At 39.8% G+C, this 26736-nt stretch overlaps 1 protein-coding gene across 3 annotated transcripts in view; it reads left to right on the forward strand.

Moving 5' to 3' along the window:
* Positions 1-26736, forward strand: part of col12a1b (collagen, type XII, alpha 1b) — a 155239-nt gene that overhangs the window by 39598 nt on the left and 88905 nt on the right. For all 3 annotated transcript variants that reach the window (XM_035955996.2, XM_023287660.3, XM_035955995.2), the window contains exons 14-27: positions 1210-1476; positions 3594-3786; positions 4513-4637; positions 7447-7596; positions 8298-8417; positions 8534-8698; positions 8976-9122; positions 10465-10607; positions 16003-16132; positions 17729-17874; positions 20114-20243; positions 20931-21067; positions 23134-23263; positions 25146-25285. In XM_035955996.2, coding sequence (XP_035811889.2) covers positions 1210-1476; positions 3594-3786; positions 4513-4637; positions 7447-7596; positions 8298-8417; positions 8534-8698; positions 8976-9122; positions 10465-10607; positions 16003-16132; positions 17729-17874; positions 20114-20243; positions 20931-21067; positions 23134-23263; positions 25146-25285 — 2123 coding nt within the window. The remainder of the gene's footprint in view (positions 1-1209; positions 1477-3593; positions 3787-4512; positions 4638-7446; positions 7597-8297; positions 8418-8533; positions 8699-8975; positions 9123-10464; positions 10608-16002; positions 16133-17728; positions 17875-20113; positions 20244-20930; positions 21068-23133; positions 23264-25145; positions 25286-26736) is intronic.

Consider the following 26736-nt stretch of genomic DNA (forward strand, 5'->3'; position numbering starts at 1 on the left):
AAAACAACTAAGGAGATTTCTGAAACTACTAAAATCAGGTTAAGAACCGTCCAACGCATTATTAGAACCTGAAGGATAGTGGTAGACCATCATCTTTGAGGAACGAATGTGGTCGGAACAAACTCTTAGGTGATCATAGGAAACCAACAGTAGGACTCACGGCTATGTTTAATAGTGAAAGTAGGAGCATTTCCTCACTCACAATGCGAAGGGAACTCAAAGGATTGGGAGTAAACAGCTGTGTAGCTCTAAGAAAAGTACTGATCAGTGAGGCTAATCAGAAAAAAAGGCTTCAGTTTGCTAGGTAGCATAATGATTGGACTCTGGAGCAATGAAAGAAGGTCATGTTGTCTGATGAGTCCAGATTTACCCTGTTCCAAAGTGATGGGGGCATCAGGGTAAAAAGAGAGGCGGATGAAGTGATGCACTCATCATGGCTGGTGCCTACAAGTCTGTGGGGGTTAAGGTTAAGATCTGGGGTTGGTCAGGTTCAGCAACATTATGTTCCCAAAGAATGAGGTCAGCTGACTGCTTGAATATACTGAATGGCCAGGTCTTTCCATCAGTGCAATTTTTCTTTCTTCATGGCATGGGCATATTCCAAGATGATTCATGGGGCTCACATTGTGAATGAGTGGTTCAGGGAGCATGAGGCATCATTTTTACACATGGATTGGCCTCCAGAGAGTCCAGACCTCAGCCCCAGTGAGGATCTTTGGGATGTGCTGGAGAAGACGTTGCGCAGTGGTCCGACTCTCCCATCATCAATATAAGATCTTGGTGAAAAATTAAGGGAACTCTGGACAGACATAAATGCTTTGACATTGCAGAAGCTTATCGAAACGATGCCATGGTGAATGTGTGTCATTCTCAGAGCTAAAGGTGTTCCAATGAAATATTAGAATGTGCAGTTTTTTTTTGTGGACGGGCAGTGTTTGTGTCTTGTTTTGTCAAAATTCTGTTCCTGCCTCATCCAGATCTATCTGACTGTTACAAGTGTTGTGAAATTCCTACATTATTACAACTTCAGTTTTATTTGTGAAACTCTGGTTATCTGTTCTAGCAGCTATGATAAGTAATTTCTGAGATCTTGGAACAACAAGATTTTGCAAAAAAATAGCTCAAAGCAATTATTTTAGTGACAACAGTTAACTGATAGAACCAGTGTTTCTCTTTAAAGATACTTATTCTTTAATTGTTTGTTTCCAGCCTCTGCTGCTGCTAAAAGCCTGACGGTGTCGGATGAGACTGAGCGAACCATGAAAGTCACGTGGATGCCTGCACCAGGCAAGGTGGCCAACTACCGGCTGAAGCATAGTCCCAGGGGTGGAGGCAAAGAAGTAGTTCTGAAGATACCTGGGACCGTCACTTCCACCGTCATGAAAAACCTGCAGCCCATGACCACTTACGATATCACCGTTCTGCCCATCTACAAGCGCAGGGAAGGAAAAGCAAGGCAAGGAGTAGGAACGACACGTACGTTGGTCCATAATTCAACCCTCTGAGAGACAGTACACTGCAGAATCATGTCCATCTTAACCAAGACGTTTAAACCTGTGCTCAGTCTAAAAAGAAGAGCGGTGGTGGAAGTAAATTTTTACAAAGTCTGCTGCTGAAGAGATTTCAGCTTTCAATATCCCATCAAAATTATGTAGTGTCCTGTAAGCGGCCCCACAAACCAGAAAAGGAGCTGCTTATAGCCCTACCTGTCCAAAGTCAGTGAGATTATCAGCTAGAGAGAATAATACAACACTTTTCAAATTAGTGTCTTGTTATGTTAGTTTACCAACTACCGAGTGAGTCTTTTTTTTAAATTATAGTTTACTCGTTATTACTGTCACAGAGTCAGACTGATTATAGATTCATATCATTTGGAAAAAATATTGATAATAACTAATAACTTCCACGGATTAAACTTAACTGTAACGATAAATTTTGAATACCATCATGTAGGGCTGGGCGATAAATCGATTTTATCGATAATTTCGACTTTGTACTTAATGGCGATTTGTTTTAATGAAACATCATCATCATCAACATCCGCCACCAACGCCTGCCTGCTGGGCTCCCGTAGTTCAGAGTGCGCCCCCCCCCCCGCGCAAACAACATGGCGGCGAGCGGTGCAGATCTAAAGGTACGCGTCCACTAGATGCTATTTTCCCGCACGGCAACGCACCGCTTCTGAAAATCGCACGGACGGCTGTCACTAGCGGACCACAACATGGTCACATGACAGCGCTGAGCAACAGCGGGCCGCTACGTGGTCACGTGACCGAGCTTTCAGCTGGTCAGTCCTGCAGACAAGTCGGATAAACACAGCGGCTCGGCCGCAAACTTTCCCTTTTATTTCAAAAAACACGTCAGTGAAAAGTATTTCTGAAAGCATTTGCGGCGAGAAATAATCTGCAGCAGCTGAATCTATCCTCGTTTTAGGTCACTGACGCCTAGTTTAGAAGTTTGAGGACAGTTTCACGATGCGTGGAATCTCAGCACGCTACATCCAATTTGCATAAAGTAGAAGTCAGTCTACTTTATGCAAATGAGCTGCAGCCCTCTCAGGTAAACACACCTGATCGCAGCGGGAAACGCACCGCAACCGGACCAGCATGCCACATGCGGCGCATTTCCAGCTGCAGTCTGGTGTGTTTACCTGGAGAGGGCTGCAGCTCATTTGCATAGAGTAGACTGGACTCCAGCGTGAGGAGATTAGGTAGGGGGTAACAAAAATCAGATAAATCGTGAATCGGGATTTTTTGTGAAAAAGTCGGAGATTTTTTTTTAGGCCATATCGCCCAGCCCTACCATCATGATTCCTCATGGGTGTGAATCTGCATGTTTCTGACCCACATAAAGACATGTTTAAAAAACTTTTTTTCATATAACATCGCTAGGTCAAGATATTCAAAGTTTTGATGGTATATTTCTGCAAATTTGGAAGTAGTTCCTGCATGATGAGAAAAAAATACAGCTTAATTTGACTCTGGATTTGTAGGAAAAAATATAAAAAATGTCCCCAAAACGACACTATCCTTTTAAGGCCAGGATAAAGATGTGTTGACGTTTGTTTCAGCTAGGTTCCAGAATGTTCTCCAATTAGTTGTCCTGATGGCAAAAAAATATTTAAAGATGTGGCGTGTTTGATGAGTTTGTCACTCCTTTGAATAGGAATGTTACTGCAAATCCTGCCTCCTTGGAAACAAAAGAGATTCTATCATCCAAGTTGCAGATATTTTTTTGATTGTCCCCCGCAGAAATATGATTTAGGGACTGACTTCAAGTTTAAACAACTTGTTACGATGAGTATTCCTCACACCACAGGTGCTGCAGTGCAGAGAAGCACGCCTTTTCACCAGAGCTCTAAAATCACAGTTAAACACATGCTCAATCTCACGCTAGCAGTACTAACACACAGCATGACACTGGGCTTTTTAACAGTTGACACCGGATTCAAGGAATTGTATTATGGACTAATGAGAAACTGGCTTGAATGTGGTGTGGCTGAACATTAAAACCTTTGCCAAGAGTCGGAGTTGTGTTGAATTTAGTGCTGGGCGCGTTTGTCCTGAAGTTCCTTCTGGGTTCTTCTATTTCAGTGTCACCCTTTAAGGCTCCCAGGAACCTCCAGACCTCAGAGCCTACCAAGACCAGTTTCAGAGTCTCTTGGGATCCAGCACCCGGTGAAGTTAGAGGCTACAAAGTGACCTTCCACCCCACAGGGAATGATATTGACCTGGAGGAGCTCATGGTTGGACCCTATGATAACACAGTTGTTCTGGAGGAACTAAGGTGAGAGTGGTACAAAAAAGTGGGTCGGATAAGCTCAAAAAATATTAGCATTTTTTTTCATATTGATCGAAGTCATTTATCAGAATATACATGTAATACCACTATCAAGGGGGGCACACCCTAAACACGCACTTAACGTCACATTCAGTTTACGATTTAATCCTAATTATGTCAAAGGTTTGTTATGGTTGTAAACTATCATTTATCCTTGAATTCATGACTGTCTGCAGCCAAAATGGTCTATGTAGTGCTTTAACACAATCTTATGAACCCAGACTTACTGAAATTTAGGTAGAAGAAAAACTGTTAATCTTCACCAGTGAGAAGACAGGATTCAGAAAAGTTTGGCATTACTGTCAAAAATGTAACAAATAATAAATGACTTACCAATTATGAAAATAACTGCTGATTTATTTGCTGTTGATCTTAGTAGCTTTATTTTATATTTTTTCCTAATGCAATTTTATGCTACTTGCTGCGAGTCATTGTGCAAGAACAGGCTCTAGTTTTATTACATCGCAAGGTCTAACTTTGGAATAAAACTCAAGGAAAAATCAAGACCTGTTGTTAAAGAAGATCTAGCAAAACATTTCTTGCCTTTGGCATTTGAAGAAACTTGAAAGACCAGGAGCCACATTTTTGAAGCCTCAGTTTGACATTGAAGTCTTCTAATGGAGATTATGAATAACTAATTAGACTGAACTGTCATTTCCTTGTTTTCCTCAGGGCAGGAACAAAGTACTCTGTTGCTGTTTTTGGGATGTTTGATGGAGGAGAGAGTTTGCCTCTTGCAGGAGAGGAGAAGACAACCCTCACTGAGGATCCTGAACCTCCTCCTCTTGATCGTTCTGGTAAAATCTGATAACTTCATCACATTACACACTGCTTTCCATTAGCTGCCTCAAAAAGCAGGCCTGTAGACCAGACGCTCTGTGATCCAAGTCATTGCAGAACAGGAGTGGTCTGACTTGGAATTATGGCCTAGATTAGGGCCAGACGCTGAATTATTTCGTTGTCGAAGGGAATTAATATCACTGTTGCTTTGGGATCGCTCACCAGAACTTGGCAGAGAAGATTCAGATTAGATTAATTTGGGCTGCTTAGCTCATGTTTCGTCACCTCCCTCCTGTCTCATATGGAGCAAAATGAGATGATGAGGATCTTTAAAAGATAAGGATTGACAAAGCCATTTATAAATTGCCCAGTTGGACATGTTCCCTGAGCACCTCACGTTACATTTTAGTCAGCGTGTGAGCAGCCACCCCCACCATGTGCTGACCTGTAATGGTGTTGCCACAAACACATATCTTCATTAGCTCACACAACTTACTGCTGTGCTCAATATCTGTTGGCCAAATGTTTCTTTAGTCATTCAAGTAGATACTTCCCGTTTTTTTGTTGTCTGAAGTGTGGAAAAGGGCTCTGTTTGCAATTTCGAAGCTTTTAGCTGCTGTAGGGATGCATGCAGCTAGGAAAATGTTATGCTTCTAATAAGACCCCGAGGAGGTGCTGACCCTGGGCACAAATTCCTGCTTTAATGGGGAGCAGACACGGTGACCGACTGCCCACCGAGGAGGGACTAGGCCGGGACGTTCCTCCGAGGTTCCACTCTGAGATTTGCAGCTCTCAAATGGCAGGCTGCTTCGTGGAGGCTTTAATCCAGCCTCTCTGTCAGGTCCATATGGTCTGGCAGAGCTTATTTGAGGCATCTTTTATACACAGCAAAAACATTATTTTTTCAGGCCATTAAAATCTGTATTCTTTAAAAAAATTCTTCTTTAAACAAAGTACAAAAAACCTGACAGTGAAGTGACAATGTCACTTTTTCGTAGCACTGTTTGGACATTTTTGAAATGTTTACATTCAAGTTTTTCCTAGCTTTTTTCCCTTTGAATATTTTTTTAAAGACCAAATATGTGGTAAAATGTATTAAAGGATCTCTTGTTAAATTTTATATTATTAGATCTAGGTAAACTAAATGTATGTTTTTGTGTCTTCGTAAAAGTGACATACATTTCAAAACTTTTAAGACAGATATTAAAAACTTTAAGGGAAGAGATTATATTTTTCTAAATTTAAGGAAGGAAACAAGCCTTTTTTCCCTGTGCATTCACTCTTACACTCCTAGGCTGATTTTCTCTCCCAGTTATCATGAATACAGATATTTTTATATATAAAAATATAGAGCTTTGTAGTGTTCTACGAAATAATCTCAACTCAAGAAACACCTACTAACTTTACGTGTCCTTTCAACTGTGTGGAAAAGAGTTTGCTCAGTTGCCATGAGAGGGATCTTGTCTGTGGTGACAGTGTGGCCACTCAACACCCTAACAGTTGAAAGCTTGTAAAAATGCTGTTAGGTGGAGTCAGGATAGTTTTGTCGAACTTCCAAGGTAAAGTTGCTTAGCTTTGTAAGTTTTTCCACTAAATTTTCTTGAAATGTCACAGATGCCCTTCTTGCCTGCCTCTAAGATCATTCTTTTTAGATGGTTTCATGTAGATTATCATCAGGAGCAACACCCCCTCACATAAAACCTCAGTCATGAAAGTTTGATACCTCTACTTGAATGACTTGCATCTCATTTTGAGAAACAAAAGCCAACCTCATGTTGACACACTGTCTGCTCGAGTTTTCTGTCAGATTTTTGATTTCAAAGTGAAATATTTCACACCCATTTCAGGGTTTGGAGCTTCAACACCCGTGGGCCTGAGCGTAAAAACAACAAAAATTAGGAATCGCTGCAGGATTGTGCCTGCCACTAGTGATTTAGATGCCACAGTCACATCAATCTGGATATTTTTTTAACTCAGAGACACTGGATCCAGTGGTTGTCTGCAGCTTATTAAATGCCTCTTAAAGTTGCCTCTGTTTATGACATCTGGTTTTATTTATGAACATCGGAGGGACACATGAGCATGTTGTTTACCCTCGGTGGTATAACTCAGACAGACTGTGGCCAAGCATCCGACTCAGTTCCTTTTAGCATCAAGCATCTGTCTCTGCAGCCTGTTGAGTAAGAACTAAAACATTGAATTGATTGCCTCCTAACCTGTTTTCAATTGCACACACAGGGGCCCAATTTTTAATCGCAGGGTATCCGCTGGGCGTGTCGTCCTAGAGACAAGGACCAGCGGACATTTTTCAACCCTACAGGTGCCTGGAGCAGGAATGTGCTGTAACTCTGGGGATCAGGAGGCCTCATATATCAGTGTCAGAGAGGCTGACTCTTGCTGTTGGAGGGGGCAGCCTCAGTGTCAGCCAGAAAAGACCACAGGGCTGATTTGCTGCTGGATAAAAAAAAACGTCAACAACTTGCTGTGCTGGAAGAAAGAGGGAAAAAAAGGCCCTGAAGACAGCAGATAATCCAGAAGTGTGACAGCTGTTACACAATGTGCTACGAGTGTGAATTATTTGTGTTACATAATGCTATGTAAAAACATTCTGTTGTATAAACATCTTGAGTTTGTGCGAGTTTTGTGATGTACTCCTCCTCAGTTCTCTCTCTTCCTGATGTACCCCACAGTCCTTCCTCTCACTTTTTCACCTTTATCATACACAAACAGTTAATATAAGGCTAGACAGACACTCCTGGCGGTGTCTGTTTTGTTTCAGGTGTCTTGCTAACTTCCACCCCCAAACCCCCCACTGTCTCTCTGCAGACACTCAGTGTAAGACCACAGCGAAGGCTGACATCGTGCTGCTGGTCGATGGCTCCTGGAGCATCGGTCGTATCAACTTCAAAACCATCCGCAACTTCATCGCTCGCATGGTCAGCGTGTTTGACATTGGCGTTGACAGAGTCCAGATTGGTAATATTTTCACTACTGTTACAGCAACAAGTCCATCATATAGAGGATTATTTTCTCTCAAATATTGTCGGACAGTGACTGCATTAGTGGCTTTAAGGCTGCTGAGATGTTTAAACCTGAATAGTTTGTTGAATTTCATTTGTTATGTGCAGTTTTGATGTGCACACTAACTGCTACTGCACTTACATTCATTGAATAAAAATTCATTGAGTGAATGAAACAGTACAATATTTACTTCTGAGTATTAGCTGATTTTAAAATCTCAAAACTCGACAGATTTTCCACCTTTGCCAACATCTCTACACCTACTACTTCTATCAGTATTCTTAGTATTGGGAGTGGGCTTAGGAACTACTGTGCCTGTTAATGAAATTCAGCTACCGTTACTATTACTGCTTTTAGTGGTAGTACATTACCCCTGTCTGCTCCTGCCAATGCATTTGTTGGTACCGCTACTATTATTACTACTACTATAACTGCTTTGAGTCCATTTGCTCTTCATTCTGCTATAGCTATGACTGGTGCTAGTAACAAAAGTGGATAAATGTAAAAAGATTTGATAATGTAGAATTTGCAGTACTGTGATATTTCTGCACTACAAGTTTTTAACTCCTTTGAACAGGAATCAATGTGTAGGTTTTGTGATGATGGACAGAGTCTTTGTGTCTTTGGTTACATTCACTGCTGCCTGTTATCTGTAGGTCTGGCTCAGTACAGTGGAGACCCAAAGACCGAATGGCACCTGAACGCCCACCCGACCAAACAGTCTCTGCTGAATGCCATCGCCAACCTGCCGTATAAAGGAGGAAACACCATGACAGGTAATTTAACTAGAAACTCTCAGGTCTTCTTCCTCATTTAACAGGTTTTGCATGTGCACTTTTTAAGAGCTCTTTGGCTAAATGTTCTTTGAAACCTCTTCATTTCTGTCATACAGGAATGGCTCTGAACTACATCCTCCAGAACAACTTCAAAGAAAACGTTGGGATGCGTCCAGACTCCCGGAAAATTGGTGTCCTGATCACTGACGGAAAGTCACAGGACGAAATCGTCTACAACTCCCAGAACCTGAGAGACAGCGGCATTGAACTCTACGCTATCGGTGAGTAAACACATCTGTTTCAACAGCAGAAAGCCAAAAGAAATGTTTGTAAAGTAATGACAAGCTCTGAAATGTTACCTGCAAGTAGTTACTAGAACAAATACTTTACAACAAAAGATTCAATGAAAACAATACATTGAACAGTGTGCTGACAACACAGAATTTGGTGGCTGGTGGGTGACTCACGTTTATGATTCATGTCTCCTCTCACAAAGTGGATATTTATATGCTATCTTTGATTCGGAGTCTCAGGTCTGATGGTACATTTTTCTCTCAGGTGTGAAGAATGCTGATGAGAATGAGCTGAGGTCCATCGCCTCCGACCCAGATGACATTCACATGTACAATGTCAATGACTTCCAGTTCATGGTGGACATTGTTGACGACCTCACTATTAACCTGTGTAACAGTGTCAAGGGCCCAGGTAGGAAAAGAGTTACAGAATCCGCTTTAATAATAATAATGATAATAACACATTTTTTTGTATAGCACTTTTCAAAACACTCAAAGACACTTTACATATAAAATCAACCCTTTAACCCTTTGATGCACAACATGGGTCAAGAGATACCCATTTTCCATTGAATATGGGTCTCTTTTGAATCATGTTGTGCATCAAAGGGTTAAGATACATGGACCAAGGTTTGTGTACCTATATAAGATATCTTGTAGCAGGTTAAGTCAGTGTACATTTGTTTCAAAGAAAAATTTAGCATGGAATTTGACATTTTGTTTAAGTTTTAAAACATTTTTTATTACATCATAATAGGTGTGAATGGGCAAGTGAGCATTCATGACATATGAACCAAACTACATAGAAATAAGGCCAAGTAATATGTTTGAAATTCCTCTTTTATCATTGATAAAGGAGCTCCCTTTAGCATTAATGGAAGTCCACCAAACTTAGTGAAATGGTCCAGCTTAATCCAGAATAACTGCATGATTGTGGCACCGAAATTGCGAGTCCTTAATGTGGGAATTTTTAAATCTGTAATGGTACTTGGCTGCTGCTTACAGCTGTACATGTAACATATTTTTAAAATACCGCTGAGTCAGATTTACACCTTTTAGTAATTACTGGTGGTGGAGGTCAGATGGAAACTTTGTAGCTTCAGAAACTTCTGCTTTTCCGGAATTTACAAAACCATGGTTTTTAAGACTGACAACCATAAATTTTAAGAATTTTATTACGGGCTTTCAGCGGTTTTTACAGGCACTTGAGGGCATTAGAGCTGCTCTGCTTATGAAGGACGACATAAACTTTGGTTCCAAGTTAAAGATACGAATATTAGCTTCCTTGTTACAGCTGCTTATACCCTGTTTGAATGATAAATTAATGGATCTCGACAAGTACAGAGTAGAAATTATGCCAAGTGTTTTATTATTAATTCCAGTCTACTTTTAAAAATGGAAGAGCAGATCAGCCTGAATGGAAAAAAGCAAAAAAGTGCAGAAATAAATTTGGCAACATATTTAAAGAACTTCTAGCTGACAATCTTGAATATTTCAGATCATCAAAGCATGCAACACAGATGGAAACATGGGCAATGCTTTTTGTCTGAAATCAATTTTAAGTGGAAATATAAAAACGATTTACAGCACGGCCGGAGAAAAACTGTTTTAAATGAAGCCTTTCACAGAGGAGCTGAAATATACAGCCGGCCAACAGCTTAATTGTCAGAGGGCAGATTTGTGGCGACATAGTTCACAGTGTGAAATATTTGACATGTCGGATCACATTCAGGGTCGCGTTTGTTCCGTTTTAGATGCTGGACTGGAGGCGCCCACCAACCTGGTGACCTCAGAGGTGACCCACCGCTCCTTCCGTGCCACCTGGACGGCACCCGATGGTCCCGTAGACAAGTACCGCATCACTTACATGATGGTGGCTGGAGGACCCACCCAGGAGGTGAGACAAAGCTTTTTCTCCTCACTCCTTGCAGTGCTGCTACATTTCCAAGCCACAGCAGAACCCAAACTGTTAACTCAAGTACATTTCACAGAAAAGAGGAACCATAAGAGTAATTTCATACTGATGATATTAGTTTGGTATATCTCACAGTGTTTACACTGTCATTCAGGAAATTCAAATAAAACACAAAAATACTCTGCAGAACAATAAACAAAGCTACAGCCATGTCTGAAAACATGAAAAAAAAATAGACAGAAAATAATCAATTATTAGAGGAACATTCTGCTGAATAATCCAACTCAATTGCAAATGATCTTTTCTTACAGCTCTCAACGTACTCTTTATTATCCTCTCAAATTCTCCACCTGGGTTAGATATAAAATGCCGGTTATGTCATTGTTGTTTGGAATCTATTTTAATCTATTGTTCCAGGTTTAATTGGTAAAAAGACTTAGATAATTGGTCCATTTCACAGAACTTCATTAGAATCTGCCCAAATGTGTTTCCTGTGATGGTAAACTTTATGTTTACCATCTGTTAGTGTTGGATAAAGTCCTTTATATCAATTGGCATCTTCTTTACTTATTAATTTCCTTTGGCTCCCATTAGATCCAGCTTAAACTGTAACAGATAACTCTTTTGTTTGTTTTTATCTGTGAACTGCACCAGTCAGGTGAGATTTACTGCTTCTTGTGAATGTAGATAATGACTGGTTGTCAGTCACTCAAAAACAGACTAACTGACACTTAAATTCCCCCCTGTTGTTTAATTTTCAGGCATTTGTCATCCTATCTGGTAAACCTCACACAACCTGACTCTTGAGTGTGTTTCCAGATGCCCAGGTCTGGCTTTTATTCAAAGTCCCAGTTTGTTTGGCCCTAAGGATGTGAAATCTGGATCCCAGTTGCTTTGATGAGCCTGCATTTAGTTTACACTTAACCTCCTGTCAGTGCCGTCTTTAAAAACAGTGCATTGGGCCCTTTCCATCCTTTGTGCTTTTATTGGCTCTTGTCAGATGGAGCCCGTGTGATTATAATCCGGCTCATCTGAAATTTCCACTGGATCCACTTAGTTAAACGTTATAGACCTCACAGTGGACTGAGACGCCTCACTGTACAGCTTCTCTCTCACATGTGTTTACATTGGACTGTAAAGCACCTAGGAACATAAAACCATGAGATATATGATATTTACATGCTGAGTATTTAGTGCAGGTCTTATCTGCTGTGATTTACAACCAGTGCAAGAAGAGAGTTAGTTCCTACATCAAACACTAAGTAATGAGAAGGGCCAGCGATGAGACCATGGCAAACAGGAGAAACACACATCACTGTGTGCATTGAATATATATACATTAGGTCGAAGTAGACATGTAAATACAGTAATTCGCTCCCAAAAAGTTGTGTCAGTGACTTAAGAGGGTGTTTGTCATTCTTGGTTTTTCAAATTTTAAGGCGTTATCTGGATAACGCTGAGTAAAATCTGTAACCACATTAAAAAGCTGCTTGGGTGGTGTTGAATTTTTGCAGTCAGTTTGAAGGTGAGAGTTGCAGCTTCTTGTCAGCGTTATTTTCTTTTTGGAGCATGAACCTTCCACATACAGAGTGGGACATGTTGCTTTTCACACTCTAGAAACACTCCTTACTCCCTCTGACTGAAGCAAAACACTAGCTTACTTAAACCAACGGCAACTGTCCGCACATGGACAGATGTCGAGGCAGGTATCGTCCTCAACTACAAACACAGCAGATCGTGTCTTGACCAAGAACATAATTCACCCATTATCTACACACCACTTAATCCTCATTAGGGTCACAGGGGGCTGGAACCTATCCCAGCAGACTTGAAGTGAAGGCATGGGACAGCCTGGATAGATCACCAGTCTGTCCCAAGGCTACACATAGAAGTAAACAATCACACTCACACTGACACCTACGGACAATTAAGAATCACCAATTAATCTCAGCATGTTTTTGGACTGTGGGATGAAGCCGGAGTATCAGGAGAAGGCCCACGCATGCACAGGGAGAGCATACAGACCATAATGACTTTTTAAAAGAATATACATGACTTTATATTTCTAGTGTGAAATAAGAGTGTGCTTTTTTGTCTCTATATGTAGCTGTGTGATAGACTGGTGAGCTGTCCAGGGTGTCCCCTGCCTTCTAAGTCAGCTGGGATAAACTGCATGCATGTTCTCTGGGCTACCTGATTGATCCTGCCAGTTAGCATATGCTTGTCTCAAAGATTAAGCCATACAAGTCTAAGTACACGCGGTTGGTACAGTGAGACTGCAAATAGCTCATTAAATCAGTTATGGTTCCTTCCCTCGCGACTCTAATGACGATTATGCTATATATAGATGATGGATGGATGGATGGATGGATTTCTCAACCTTGTTCAGTCACTTCACCTTGTAAATAGTTCCAGTTTACACAGAAACACAAGTCACAAGTAGGTTCTCATGCCTGGGCTACAAAATCTTAGAGAAGTCTTATACCTCTTTTTGTTCCCTTCTTCTTTCTATAGTTATTTTATTATTCTCTTTCCTTATTCCTAGGGTCACACCAACAGCTGAATCCAAACTCCTTGTATGTTGTTTATATACTTGGCCATTAAAGCTGATTTTGATCAGATCTACTACTAGTTTGAAATTTTCACAGTTAACATCCATATTAACACAGCTAGATTTACAGACATTTTTAATTGCTCTGTTACTTTCAAAGACCTCTGAAAATCCAAAAATGACCAAGTGTACCTCAGTGTGTTACTCCTGTTTTCTGTTTCACATCTCAATTGTCAGTTGTTGGTTGAAAGAATCTTTTTGCCTGAATATGATTATTATTATCATTTGCCGTGATACCACCTTTTTTACTCCTGCTCATGCAGTGTAATTGGCTTTAATGCGATTTAAATCAAGTGAATCTGTTGTCAGAGAAAGTCAGCGCACACACATTTTAGAACATCATTTTTATCTTTGGCCTTGGAGAGAACTTCAACTGATCCCAAGTCAAATGTCCAAGTAAAGTTATGAGTCCATCCATCCATCTGTCCATCCATCCATCTATCCATCCATCCATCCATCCATCCATCCATCCATCCATCCAGCTGTTGGTTGATCACTGATCAGATTTGTGAATATTTAGACATACTGGTTTTCACTTCAGAAGTATGTTTGACTTCAAAAAATAATGCATTACAATAAAACGCATATCTTCACCTTTTTTGATAATTTTTCACTTTCAGTACAGTTTGAAACCATGTGAAACAACATGAATTCATCACCAATTTGTCACTCTACACGAAGATGAACATCTGTCCTGCTCACGGACCCAGCAAGAAATGAGAGAAATGACAGCTACCATGACTTACAGGCTAGCAGTTACATGTTTGAGGATATAGTTAACATATTTAGCTGAAACAAACAAAACCACTGGTATGGTCATTTTAATCTACAATGTAAATTTATGTAAAAAAAAAAGAACTGGTTTGTTGACATAGCTTAGTTATTCTGCATCTTATCCTGCTTTTATTCTCTACAAAGCACATAGCCATAACTGATCTCTTTTTCTCATCCAGTAAATCATATAGAAAACTGGCTACTCAAAATGTTTTTTTCTTCTGAAAACAACTGAAATATATATGTTAAAAAAAACATTTCAACTGCTCTCCAACAGAAATCAACTTGTTTTGAGAATCTTGATTGTCTGTGTCTCCTGATTCAACAAAGATTAACAGCAGTTGCTCCAGCTTTATTTCCATTGGAAACAGGTTGAAGTTAATCAATTACAGACATAAATAACTTGATAAGAGGAAGATTTTTTTCCAGATCACAAAGCTGAACGCTCCACCAGCCTGTGAAGCTACGGCCGCTTCAGATTTGTTTGTCATTTCCCTGCTGGATTAGATTTTTCCAGCAGAATTGCACAGGAATGTGACACTGTGTAGTAGCCAAGTTGGATTTGAGGGCTTTCCCAGCAGCTCATGAACGTACAGCTAAAGTTTCAGCTAGACAGTAATCGTCTATTGTTATAAATACAAGAGCTGGACAACCATCAAACACTGACTGACAGATCCCAACGAACCCTCTGGATCTTTATCTTTTTCAGATATCCAACTGAAATCATCATTAACTGAAAATCTGCTTGTACTAGTGTGTTTGTGTCCATCTTTTGATGTCACTTTATTGCTGTACTGTACAGTTAGTTGAGTCATACTGATGCCCAGAAAGGACAATCAGCCAAAAAGAAAAGGCTCATAAGTAACTTAAGAATTCCAATTCAAATAGAAAAAACTATATTTGTCTTCTGGGGGCAATTTAAGAAATATGCAGGTCTGTTCTTCTGCACTTTAATTCTATAACTAGCTTTTTTATTTTTAAAAATCTGAGTGAATCAGAGGGATCTGTGATGAGTATTTTCACCTGCCATGTGTCCTTTCAGACTGACTTGCTGCAAATCAGATTTCATTACAAATTTTCTGAAACAAAAAATGCTCAGTCCTCCAAGGCTCAGTTTTGAAATTTTGGTAAATGTAGTGAACATTTTATTTTTTAAACTTTCATCCTTTTCTTTTCTGGTATGCAAAGAACTGAGACTGCAGTAATTTTATTTTGTGGGTTTAGAGGAATTCAGCGCATTTTTTATTTTTTTTTATATGAAGTGCTCTGCTTTTGGAAAATTACTAAAACTTTATTCTTCAGACATAACTTCACACTGCTACCAAATCAATACAGAATAAGTAAGAACAAATAATGACTGTAACAACTAGTATTATCAGCAGCACCCAGCTCACCTTATGTGCTTTTGCTACTTAAACAAGTCAAAACAAGTTAATGTTAGCCTTTGTTACTGTTGTATATAGCTGTCACATTTCAGAAACAGTAATGGTGACATTTCAAGATTTGAACATACAACGTGACGACACGCTGTTAATATAAAATAACAACTAAACAGCTGTCTCAGCTTAAATTCTGTGAACAGATCCAGATGCCTGTTTGAGTTATTACTGAGGTTTTCCCTCTTTTGTGAACTCATTTGCATTCTGGTATTTGGTCATCTATAGCTTGTCTCCTGATCATGCAACTCTAAGGAAAAATACCTACACCTGCACTTGATGCCACCATTTCACATGTTGTTATTGTCCAGTACCTCCAGTACCCACAGGTAACATCACATTTTCTGAATTCTGGTAGTAAAATGTTAATTATCGTGAAATCCCAAAAAGGCAAGTGCAACAGTTGGAAGTCTCTTGGGTTTCCTGACAACATTGATTCTACTGATCTGTCAGTAAGACTTTCTGAGTGCAAGAACTGTGTTAAAAATGTTACCTGTCTGGATCAAAGTTTAAAGTTACTATCCACAGAATGATAACCAGTATTTTATCATTTCAGCTGATGGTCGATGGGGCCGTGACCACCGTAGTGCTGGAAAACCTGACCCCTCTGACCGAGTACCTTGTCAATGTTTATGCTGTGGTTAGTGAGGAGAGCAGCGAGCCTCTGAAGGGCATCGAGACCACCCGTGAGTACTTCCTCTTTGCCTTCCTCTTCCTTTGTTTCTCCTCTCCTCTGAACTTCAAACTCACTTCCTCTTTGCCTAACGAGAGAAGCACTCGGTTTCCACTCTTGGTGGCTTTTTCACAAGACACTGGATGCCCTTTGGGTCGACAGAGGTGATTAAAGAGGACATTTGAAGGCGGATAGCGTCATCGCTCTGTGGCATTTTACTGTTGTGGGAAAGCTTTCTGTTTCTTCCATATGGCTTGTGAGATAAACAACTTGATTTCTCTTCTCATTTTCCTGTTTCACACACATTGATGGAATTTGTTTACTTGCCTTCATATCTGGTCCAACATCTCTGTTTATGCTACATATATTTAGCATCTGATCTGAGGCAGAGAACAGTTCAACACAAACAACATCACTTGGTGCAATGCTGTGATGTGATGTTAGTCTGTAGTGGGTGAAGTGGGAATCACACTGAGTCACAAAGACAACAGTTAAAAAGCTATTTATCGGGACTGCGGTTTTTCTGTATATCTTAAATAAACTGATATAAATTAATGACCTGTTAAGTGCACGGCTCTAAGTGCTTTTATTCGCTCATTTGCCCTTTAATGTTCACTTTATTTGTTCTTAAATGTGCAACTGATTTTAACAGTGAGTTGTTTCCCACTGTCATAAAACAATAAGTGAATGTTCTGTTGTCGTCGATTTGGATGGCAGCCATCAGCCGTTTGATCACTGTGGCTTTATTTACTTTAATTTTTTTAAGCTAACACTCAGTTAGACCATAATGTTGTTCTTAAACACTTTCTGCAGACTGTCACTGTGGCTTAAACTTAAAGAGTTAGAGAGTCTGTAAAGGCTGGGGGCTGTGGCTTTGGGTGGGGGTGTCCTGTACTGATCTGACTTAGTGCTTAACAGTCAAGAGACGGGACTTATTGTGAAAGACCGCTCTATTAAAAAGCCAAAAATCACATTTATGGGTGCTTAAAATGGTGCATCCTGTTTCAGAGTTAAAAATCTGTGAATTATTCCATTGGTCTGGTGCCTCCACTGGTGTTATAGTTTTTTCCCCCCATTTCTTTTACTGTAACACATACACACAAGAAGTTTAATTATCAGTAAGATTTCCCTTCTCTGTCCAACCATTATTATAGCTATTTTTTTTTTAACTTATTTACACATGTACAGTATGTATATGTATTTTTGTGCAAGGTCTGTGATGAAAGAGTGCACATTTGTCAGCAAGTATTCTGTACATCAAAAACGCTAAACTTTGTGATCCCTTTGGGACATGCTGGGATTTTTGTAAATATAGCCTTGCCTGTTTGTATCGTTATCTCTACTATGCCAAAACCTCTTCAGTGTATTGCGTATAAAAAAGGGTACTTCAGTTGGACATTTTCATCCATCAATTGTTACTCTCAGTCTTCTTCAAACATTTCATAATATATCAAAGCATTGACTGTCTAATATAAAAAACGGCAAACACAGATGACTGTCCTACCACCAATACACTCTAAATATCTGGTAATCTGGTAAAACACAGTGGACATACTTAATGTTGCACTGAGCTATTCCTCCCTCAGACTGTTCATTCTTGTCCCCTCAGTGCCGCTGTCAGCAGTGAAGAACATGAATGTTTATGATGAGACCACAAGCACCATGAGGGTGAACTGGGAGGCGGCGTCCGGTGCTACAGGCTACCTGCTGCTGTACAAACCCATCAATGCCACAGAGGATCAGCTGGAGAAAGAGGTAAAGTGATGCATCCCTCAAAGGTTGTGTAAAGAGATCGTGTAGTTGACATACAAGTAGTTCAGAGTTTATAAGACGTTTGCTTTGATACCAATAATTTGAATTTATTACATTTTACGCTCTTTTTTACCAAGCAACAATTAAAAGGCTGTTTTCCCTGCAGGAACTGCCCTTGACATTGGTTAGTTAGTACCTTAGATGCACTACATTTAAGTATCCTTCTTAAACAATTATATATATAGTTTTATGTCAGGATTTTATGTTAGCAGAGGTTGAAGAACTGTTAGCTTAGCTCTGCTCAACCAGATAGATTAAAACTTTAACAAAAACAAAAGCATCAAGCTAAATAAAATATTTCTAATTGATTGAAAATATTAAAAAAATATTAATTGAAACAGTAGTTGTAGCTAAACTGATTGTCATGTTTGCGTAACTTCATGCATACATTTAAAGTACTGTACTTCAAACATGCAACTAAACTAGCTAAAGTGAAACAAACCAACTAATTTAGCTAAAACATTAATCCGAACTAACTTCACTAGTTCACAGGCTGTACCTTGTCAGCTGACACTGGCTTGTCAGTAGCCTAGTCCCACTAGACTGTGTTTAGCTTTATGATCTGTTTGCTTTTGGTGGACTAGGCACTGCTAATGTTGTGTTCGTTTAAGTACCTGTTAGCTAATATTGTTTTGCTTGAAGCTAAGTTCTCTTAGCCTTGTGCCCCTTAAGTCAACATTGATGTGTTAGTAGCTGCAGCTTAAGTTAACTAACATTAGCTGACTGCGCAGTTATCTGGAACTAGCATATTACAACTAAATAGGTTACATTGGAGGGGGGGGGCATTTTGTGCCCTCAAATTAGTAGAGTCGCCATGATGTAAAGGAGTGACGAAGCTAATGTCTCCACAATGTGAGTAATACACCACAACACTTAGGACAGGAACACTCACACAAGGACACACACAAATCTCACGCACATCTTAATTTGTGTGCTCAGCATTTCCACATTTATTTTATAAGGGCCGGCTTCTGCTTGCATCACTTTACTGCTTCCAGATGTTGATACGATGAGCACTTCACAGAGCAGGAAGTGGACCTCAGCTGCCTGACTTAGACCAGGCCTACAAAAAGCAGAGCCATCAGACACGCTGGGTAATGGGAAGGATTAGCTCATGGCCTGAAGTCATCAGGATGATATAAACAGAACAGATGCTATTCGGATGGAGGTGAACACCTCTGTTGTGTTAAATGTGTAATTATACAGCAAGGGAAAATTTAAGGGATGATTTAATTCGAAACGAGGTGGTCTTTACTGCAAAATACATGAACCTGAAGTTTCAATCAAGATCCTAAAATGAAGCAGAGCATTAATTTACATCGCAACTTAAATAATTTCCCAAAATACAGAAAAGACCAGCTAAATGACTTATTCATGCTGGTGTTTGTGAATTTCATGTGTGGTTGCAAAGAAGAAAAAAACTTATTCAAATGTTTAACATACTGCTCTACTTTGGACAATGAAAATCAATAATGTGTTTTGGTGTTAACATGCTTTTGGGTGTTTACATCATTTAAAGATTTTGGAACCTGGCTACAGTGATGTGCTCCCTTTCTGCTACAGAAACATTAATGAGACTCAACACTGATGTTGGGTAATAAGATTTGGCTCACAGTATGTGCCAGTTCATCTTAAAGGTATTGGATCCACACCAGAGTGGGAATAAACAATTCTTTATGGGCTTTGTGCATGAGGAACAGGAAAGGGACAATCACGAACTGTTGACACAAAGTTGGAAGATCACTGTTAAATATTACTATACTATAGCTAAGGGCCCTAAACTGGGAAAGGCATCAACATCCCCAGGCCAAAAGTGTATGTGTCTATGTATACTTCTGGACATATTATATGCTGTTGGGAATTTGAGATAAATTGCACTGGATTGAATCTGGTGATGACATTAAATCTTTAGCATTATGGTGCTTACGTTCAGTTTGTGAAGCTCTTGGTCACATCAGCAGTGTTAGTGTAGTTTTCTTAGGTACTACCAGTGTGTTTGTGTTTTCTAGAGGTCAGCAGGGATAAGAATCAGGCCTGTTCACCAGGTGTTGTGTAAAGAAAACAAACCAAACAAAAAAGACCATATGTTCTACCTCCTCCACTGTCCGACCACCTCCTGTGTTCATCTCTCTCCTGTCTGCCTCCAACCCTTTCTCTTTACCCCTCCTTTACCCCTCTGTAGGTTCGTGTTGCAGGAGATGTAACAAGCACCCAGCTGGTGCAGCTGATACCAAACACAGCGTACTCCATCACAATTTACGCCCTGTACGATGAAACTGCCAGCGAACCTCTGGAGGGGAGAGGAGTCACCTGTACGTAATACAAAACTGATTCTGTACTGTTCGGAGCATGAGCTCTGCAGATGTCTAATTGAGGCTGAAACTGTGTGGTTGAATTAAACCTCGATTTACAGGGCTGAAGAAGCAGAGTTTTACAAGATAACTGAAGTTAGACTGAAGCTCATTTCGCAGTTAGTGTGACACTATTTAATTTACAAAAATCTTAATAACACAAATCAACATGTACAACATTTTTCCAAGTGCCCCTAGGTGTTCCCAGTACTGAAAAATCAGCTTTAGCCAGTAGTTACATAATTAGTTTCTCTACTTGTCCCCTCTTTCCTTTGTGTGAACTTTTGTCACATGATCGTTGGTTGTAGCTGAGTCACTAATTGCTTCATGGTTACACCAAGAAACACAGAATGTAGCACAGAATCTGGTGCAAAAAGGTTGTTTTGGCATTTTAAAGCCTAAGTTTGTTGAATTTTGTTGACGGAACAGCATTTCAGAGATGGATCACATCTACCACATACTTGAGTTTATATTTTGTATCGGAGACTTACTGTCTGCGCTTCAGCTATTAAGTTTTGGTCCCACCATGTCAGTCAGTGTAATGTCTTCACAGAAATACTGACAATGAAGTTGAGAGCAGAAATGTTTTTGTCCTTGTGGTAGGATGGGTAAAGTTTTAACGGATGTCCTTTCCATGTACTCCCTCAGTGCCCGTACTTCCTGCAGGGGTCCTGAGAATCACTGATGTTACACACAGCACCATGAGGCTCAACTGGGATGCTGCACCTGGAGCGGTCCGCAAATACATGATCACTTACAAACCAGAGGAGGGGGACCTGAAAGAGGTAAAACTACTACAGTTTTATCTCTCTGTTACCTCCACTGTATGATTACAGGATTTTACCTGTAAAAAAAAAAAAGCATCTGACGAGTGGCTGTGTAGCTGTACTTGTCTCACTATAGTTATGAAGAAGTACCATATATGGAGTTACTAAAATTAGATAATTGTCACCAAAGAATTTAACATTTAAAGTCTAGTAAACATAGATGTGAAACAATTAGTCAAATGATTGATTGGTTGACAGAGAACTAATTTATTAGTTGCCAAGTAATTACCTAAAAGCAAAAACACCCAAAATTCTGTGGTTTTTCAGATATGAAGATTTTGTGCTTTTCTCTGTTTAATCATCCTAAACACACATTTTCCACATTTTGAACAAATCTTTATCGACTTTAATGTCCTGAAAAAATATATTTTTCTGACCAATCGTTGTGGAAAATAACTGTTAATAGGAGACTGAGACATATTTTCTTCCTTCTAGCCTTTACGAATAAACAGAGAGATGCAATTTTAGCTAACTGGTTGTTACAGCATTGAAAACTCTACAGAATAATCAGTGCCATATGAAATTAAATCATGGATCTGTCAAGGCAAACTAGGTACTATATTCAAAAATTACAGTTCTGAGCGCACACATTTAAAAAGTCATCTGTCATATTTCTGCAGCCTTAAAGCCCCCCCACTTTGGCCCACAGAGAAAGCTCACCAAAGCCTGATGGCTCCCTGCACACATTAATGGTCTAAAGTAATTTGTTATGGCTCTTGTAGTCTTTCTGAATGTCATTTTAGGGTTCATGACACGAAAAAAGGTCTTTCAGAGTTGGCTTTAAACAATAAAACCTCACTGAGAGCTTCATAAGGGTCAAGTTTTAGTCGGCTGAGATATCTTTGTTCTGGGAAAGTGACAAAAACAAAGACCATGAATTACAGCCGACCTCAGGGCGGAGCAGCAGCTCCGCTCTTTTGGCTTTCGTTATGTGAAAAGGAGTCAGCTGGCAGAGGAACGCTGACTCAGGCCGTCAGCCGAGCTCCACTCTGTCCTCATAATTTCTCACTTGGATGTCAGCAGAGGACAAACAGTCTGGGTTGAATCGGCAGCCGAAAATGCCGTCAGTGGACACCTGTGAGATGTTTCCAGGAAGTTCTAACAGATGACACGCACCAGCTCAACTCCTCTTAAAGATTACTGCTAAAGGCTTCTTGTTTCTGTTGAAGTAGCACACATTGGATGTATGCCTGCTGAGTTTTTTCCTCTACTGATGCTTACTTTACTCAGCCCTTCTCTGAAGTGGAAAACTTGACTGAAGAGATGTGTCTCAGCGTTTTAAACATCAAAGCTTTGCCCTGATTTATCCTACTACCTGGCATTCTCTGTCCCTTTAAATATTCATCTTTTACTTTCTTTTCTTCAGTTGGTTAGGATTATAATTCCACATGTAAAATCAAAGATCACGTTGAAAAACCTCCAAAAACCTCAAACTTTTGATAGAGCTGAAGAAGTGGCTTTCTACCAATAAAAGGCCACATGGAATCAAATAGATATATGATTCATCGACTAACTTTGGTTCTATCTGTCCAGTAATATGGTGGTTCAAAGTTCATTCTTCACCTTGTTGCAAACAGTCAACAAAACCTTTTTACTTTTGTAGCTGTTGTGTAGTTACATGTCTATCGTATGATTGTCTTCAGCAGATGGATTTGCCCTATTGTTAATGGAGAGGTGCTCAAATTTTTGGTCTTCGTGACCTCTTCACTTAGACGGTTATTGTCCAGATTCAAATTTGGTTAATTGTAAATGAGAAGATCTTTAATACTGACAGCTTAGAAATGCAAACACCTGCATCATAGGTCTCCAACAATGCTGCCTGGTAACTACAAATTAATGGACACCTGCCAATTTTCACTGGGTTAGGAAAAGTAGCAGTAAGGGGTAGGTTTTTCAGTCATTGTTACATATTTTTGAATTCCTTTGTGCAGTTGCATTCAGATTTGTTGGACTGTTGGCCTTAATGTCAGTTTGCACCCTGGGAGTAATTTTTAGTTACTGATAATTAAATTTGACATTGGCAGGCTGAGGTCAGCGGTGACATCACCACTCTGGTGCTGACCAACCTCATTTCCCAGACTGAGTACGACGTGGCCGTGACCCCAGTATATGACGAGGGACCCGGAGCCCCGATGCTCGGAAATGCCATCACAGGTATCAATTTATCAATCATCCAGCATTTTGTTAAGTTTAGAATAGCTTTATAGCAAAAGAAAGTCAGACCTTTTGTGACCCAGGTCACAGTAGTTCTTGAAAGTATGTGAAGCTTTAGAATTGAAGCTTTGGTAATCTGTAATTAACTAAATCATCACTGACCTAAATCATCACCAGTTTTACAACAAGGTCCTAAAAGTAGATAAAGAGGACCCAGCTGAATAACATGAAACACAACTATTACATTTGGCCATTTGTTTGGTGAAGAAAATGATCCAATGTTACTTATCTGAGAATGGCAAAAATATGTGAAGCTCTAAGATCAGCAGTGAATTTGAAGGTAAATTAGAGTCAGATATTTTCTATCAGTTAGATTACAGTCAGGTGTGAGTTGGCGCCATGCTTTATTGAAACAAAGTCTGAGCTTCATGACACATTTGTGGAAATAAATTGTCGTATGAACAAAGGAGATTCTTGAGCAAGAGTTTTGAATTCCAGTTTGTGACAGACTGTGTGCAAATGGAAGAAATTTAAGACGCCTGTTGGTCTCTCCAAGAGAGGTTGACCAACAGAGGTCCACGAGGTCACAAAGGAACCCATGGTGACTTCTAAGTAGCTAAAAGCCTCTCTCAGACTGGCTTATGTCAATGTTGATGATGATATGAGTCCAGCATAAAGCGAGCACTGAACAACATTTATGGTTTACATGGTAGTGTTGGAAGAAGAAAGTCACTGTACACCACAGAGAACATTGCTGCCTGTCTGCAGTTTGCTACAGATCACGTGGAGAAGCCACAAGGCTACTGGAAAAATATTTTGTGGATGGATGAGATCAAAATAAGAAGCACTGTGTTTGAAGAAAGAAAAACACGGCATTCCAGAATCAGAGCCCTGTCCCATCTGTATAACAGGGTGGTGGTAATATCATGGTTTGGGCCTGTTCTGCTGCATGAGTGCCAGGAGGACTTGCCATCATTGATGGAGCAATGAATTCCGAATGATATCAGCCAGTTAGAAAGGAAAATGTCAGGGTCTGTCTGTGAATTGAATCTCGAGAGAAAATGAGCCATGCTGCAAGATGACATGAGTACACAGTACATTTGATCTCCCAAATAATGGAAGAATACGAAGAGGAATCAAGTTAACGTTTAGGAACATCCATACAAAGTCCAGACTCTCATCCAATCGAAATGTTGTGTAAAAACCCGAAGTGAGCAGATCATGTGAAGAACAGCACCAACATTATAGAGCTGATGCTGTTCTATACACAAGAGAAGGCTAAAGTTCCTCCACGCTGATTTGCAAGAAGGAAAAACAGTTAAAGAAAATGTTTAGTTACTGCGCAAGGTGGTTCATGCTTCAGATAGTATTGCCACACACTGGTATGTCGTATTGAATCGTTTTCTTCAATTAATAGATGACAAAGTGTAACATTTGCCTGTCATTTGTTCTCTAAGTCTTGTTGTTGCTACTGGTTATGGCCCAATAAAACAAAGTTATTTCAACAGGAAATTGGATAGCTTGAACTTCAGCTGAATGTATGAAGTCAAACAAAAGCAGGATCCTCTGCCGTTAACTTTAAACCAACTGTTCCCCAAACAGTTCTGAAACGCTGAAGAAATGAGGGCTGAATACAATGCCCCTCACAATTCAAATGTTTTCTCTGTCAAGGTTTAATATCTGCTCTTCGTTGACACATGCACACAAACATTCAAACTATACATTTTTGTATATCTGGAACACACACCTATATGAACACAAACGCACTGACTTACAATCTGCAGTCAGCTACAAGAAAGCATCTTCACGTCATGTTGCCTCATCTCTCAAACCTCCTCGTGAACATCTCCGTCTTCTCTCTGGTTTCTTGCTGTTTGAGCAGATGTCGTCCCTGCTCCCAAGAACCTGCAGTTCTCTGAGGAGACCCAGACCTCCTTCAGGGTCACCTGGGAGCACGGAGCCTCAGATGTGGCCCTCTACCGAATCGGCTGGACCAAGAAGGGGGAGAACAACTACCAGTTTGTAAGTTAGCAAGTGTGGGACCAGAGAGGCTGTTTTTCCACTTACAGTCTGTTTTCAAATGCAACCTTTCCAAGTCAAGACAAAGATAAGAGCAGAGAAGGTCCCTTCCAAAAATAATGGCTTATCAAATCAAACAAACAATAAATGAGGCTTTTCTTTACCTTCATTTAGTCCTGTTGCCAGTGTTATTATTAGAGTTGTGTAGAGTAAACTTTATTGTCTCAGTGGTAACTACAGATATTGTATTGCTGTGTAGTATTGGAAGTGTTATCCGTGTTTACACATTTAAAGTGCTGATATCCATTTTAAAATGCAACTGCTTCAACAGTAATTTAATTGAAAAAGAACATTTATATTTCTTGAAACATCTTTATCAAGACTCTAATCTTGGCATATTTTCAATCTTCCAGTTGTTTTATCCAACATTGCTGCTTGGAAATGCAGTGCTTTTCAGCCTTCAACTCACCTTCAAAACAATCACTCCATTCTAATGACAAGATGCCATTATTTAGCCAAAACATCAAAGAATTATATGTGTTTTTCATGGCAAATTGTCTGTCTCATATCCATTTCTCCCCTTTGTAAGTTGATATTTGCAGCTTATTAAAATGAACTGAAATCAATAGCTATCTAGATGGTTCAGAACATGAGAATCAGTTTCAACCAAACAGTGAATTCATCAGTTGAATCATGACTAATTAATTCCCTAAAAATGATATTTAGCGCTGCAGATAGGCACACAATCCCTCAAACTGACTAAGACCCTGGCAGACACATGGTATATGAAGTTGTATCTGGATTATATCAGGATTTGTTTTGTCCACTTCACATTTCTGTTTGTTCTCAAAAATACATTTTCAGCATCTGGATAAATAATCCACTTAAGAGATTTCTCTTAAATATGCAAATGAGCTTTGCTTGGACAGCACCGTCTGTCTGCAGTGACATCTGGTTTCAGTTGCCTCGTTCATAGCAAACCACTGAATGAGCATTTAGCCTGCAGCTCAGCGGTGTTTCCTTCCTCTGATTAAAATTGGAGCTTAAATCGAGTATAGCAGCACAGCTCTGAGTTCAGTTTAAGAGCATTCAAGCACACCTGCAGTTACTGAGTTAATAGTTCACATTTTCTGTGGCACTTCAGGTTTAAACCTTCTCCTAACAATCCTGCCCCTCTAACATGAAGACTGTTCAATAGTGAGGGTTAATTAAGTTAGGATTTTGAAACTGAGGCCACCATTGTTGAGATGCAAAGTAAGTCTGTCATTCGGTAGACTTGTCATTTGAGGTTTTTGTTCTTATTGCTGAAGTGAAAAAGATTTAAGAATGATTCTTTCTTGTTTCACAGATGCCTTAAAACTGCTATGCCTCACAAAACTTACTTACTGTGTAAGCCAAGACTTAAGTAAAAACATCCAGTTCGACAAAAGCAACAACAATGCTCTCTTTGTTTT

Source organism: Amphiprion ocellaris, chromosome 12 (assembly GCF_022539595.1).
Source record: "Amphiprion ocellaris isolate individual 3 ecotype Okinawa chromosome 12, ASM2253959v1, whole genome shotgun sequence".
NCBI lineage: Eukaryota > Metazoa > Chordata > Actinopteri > Pomacentridae > Amphiprion > Amphiprion ocellaris.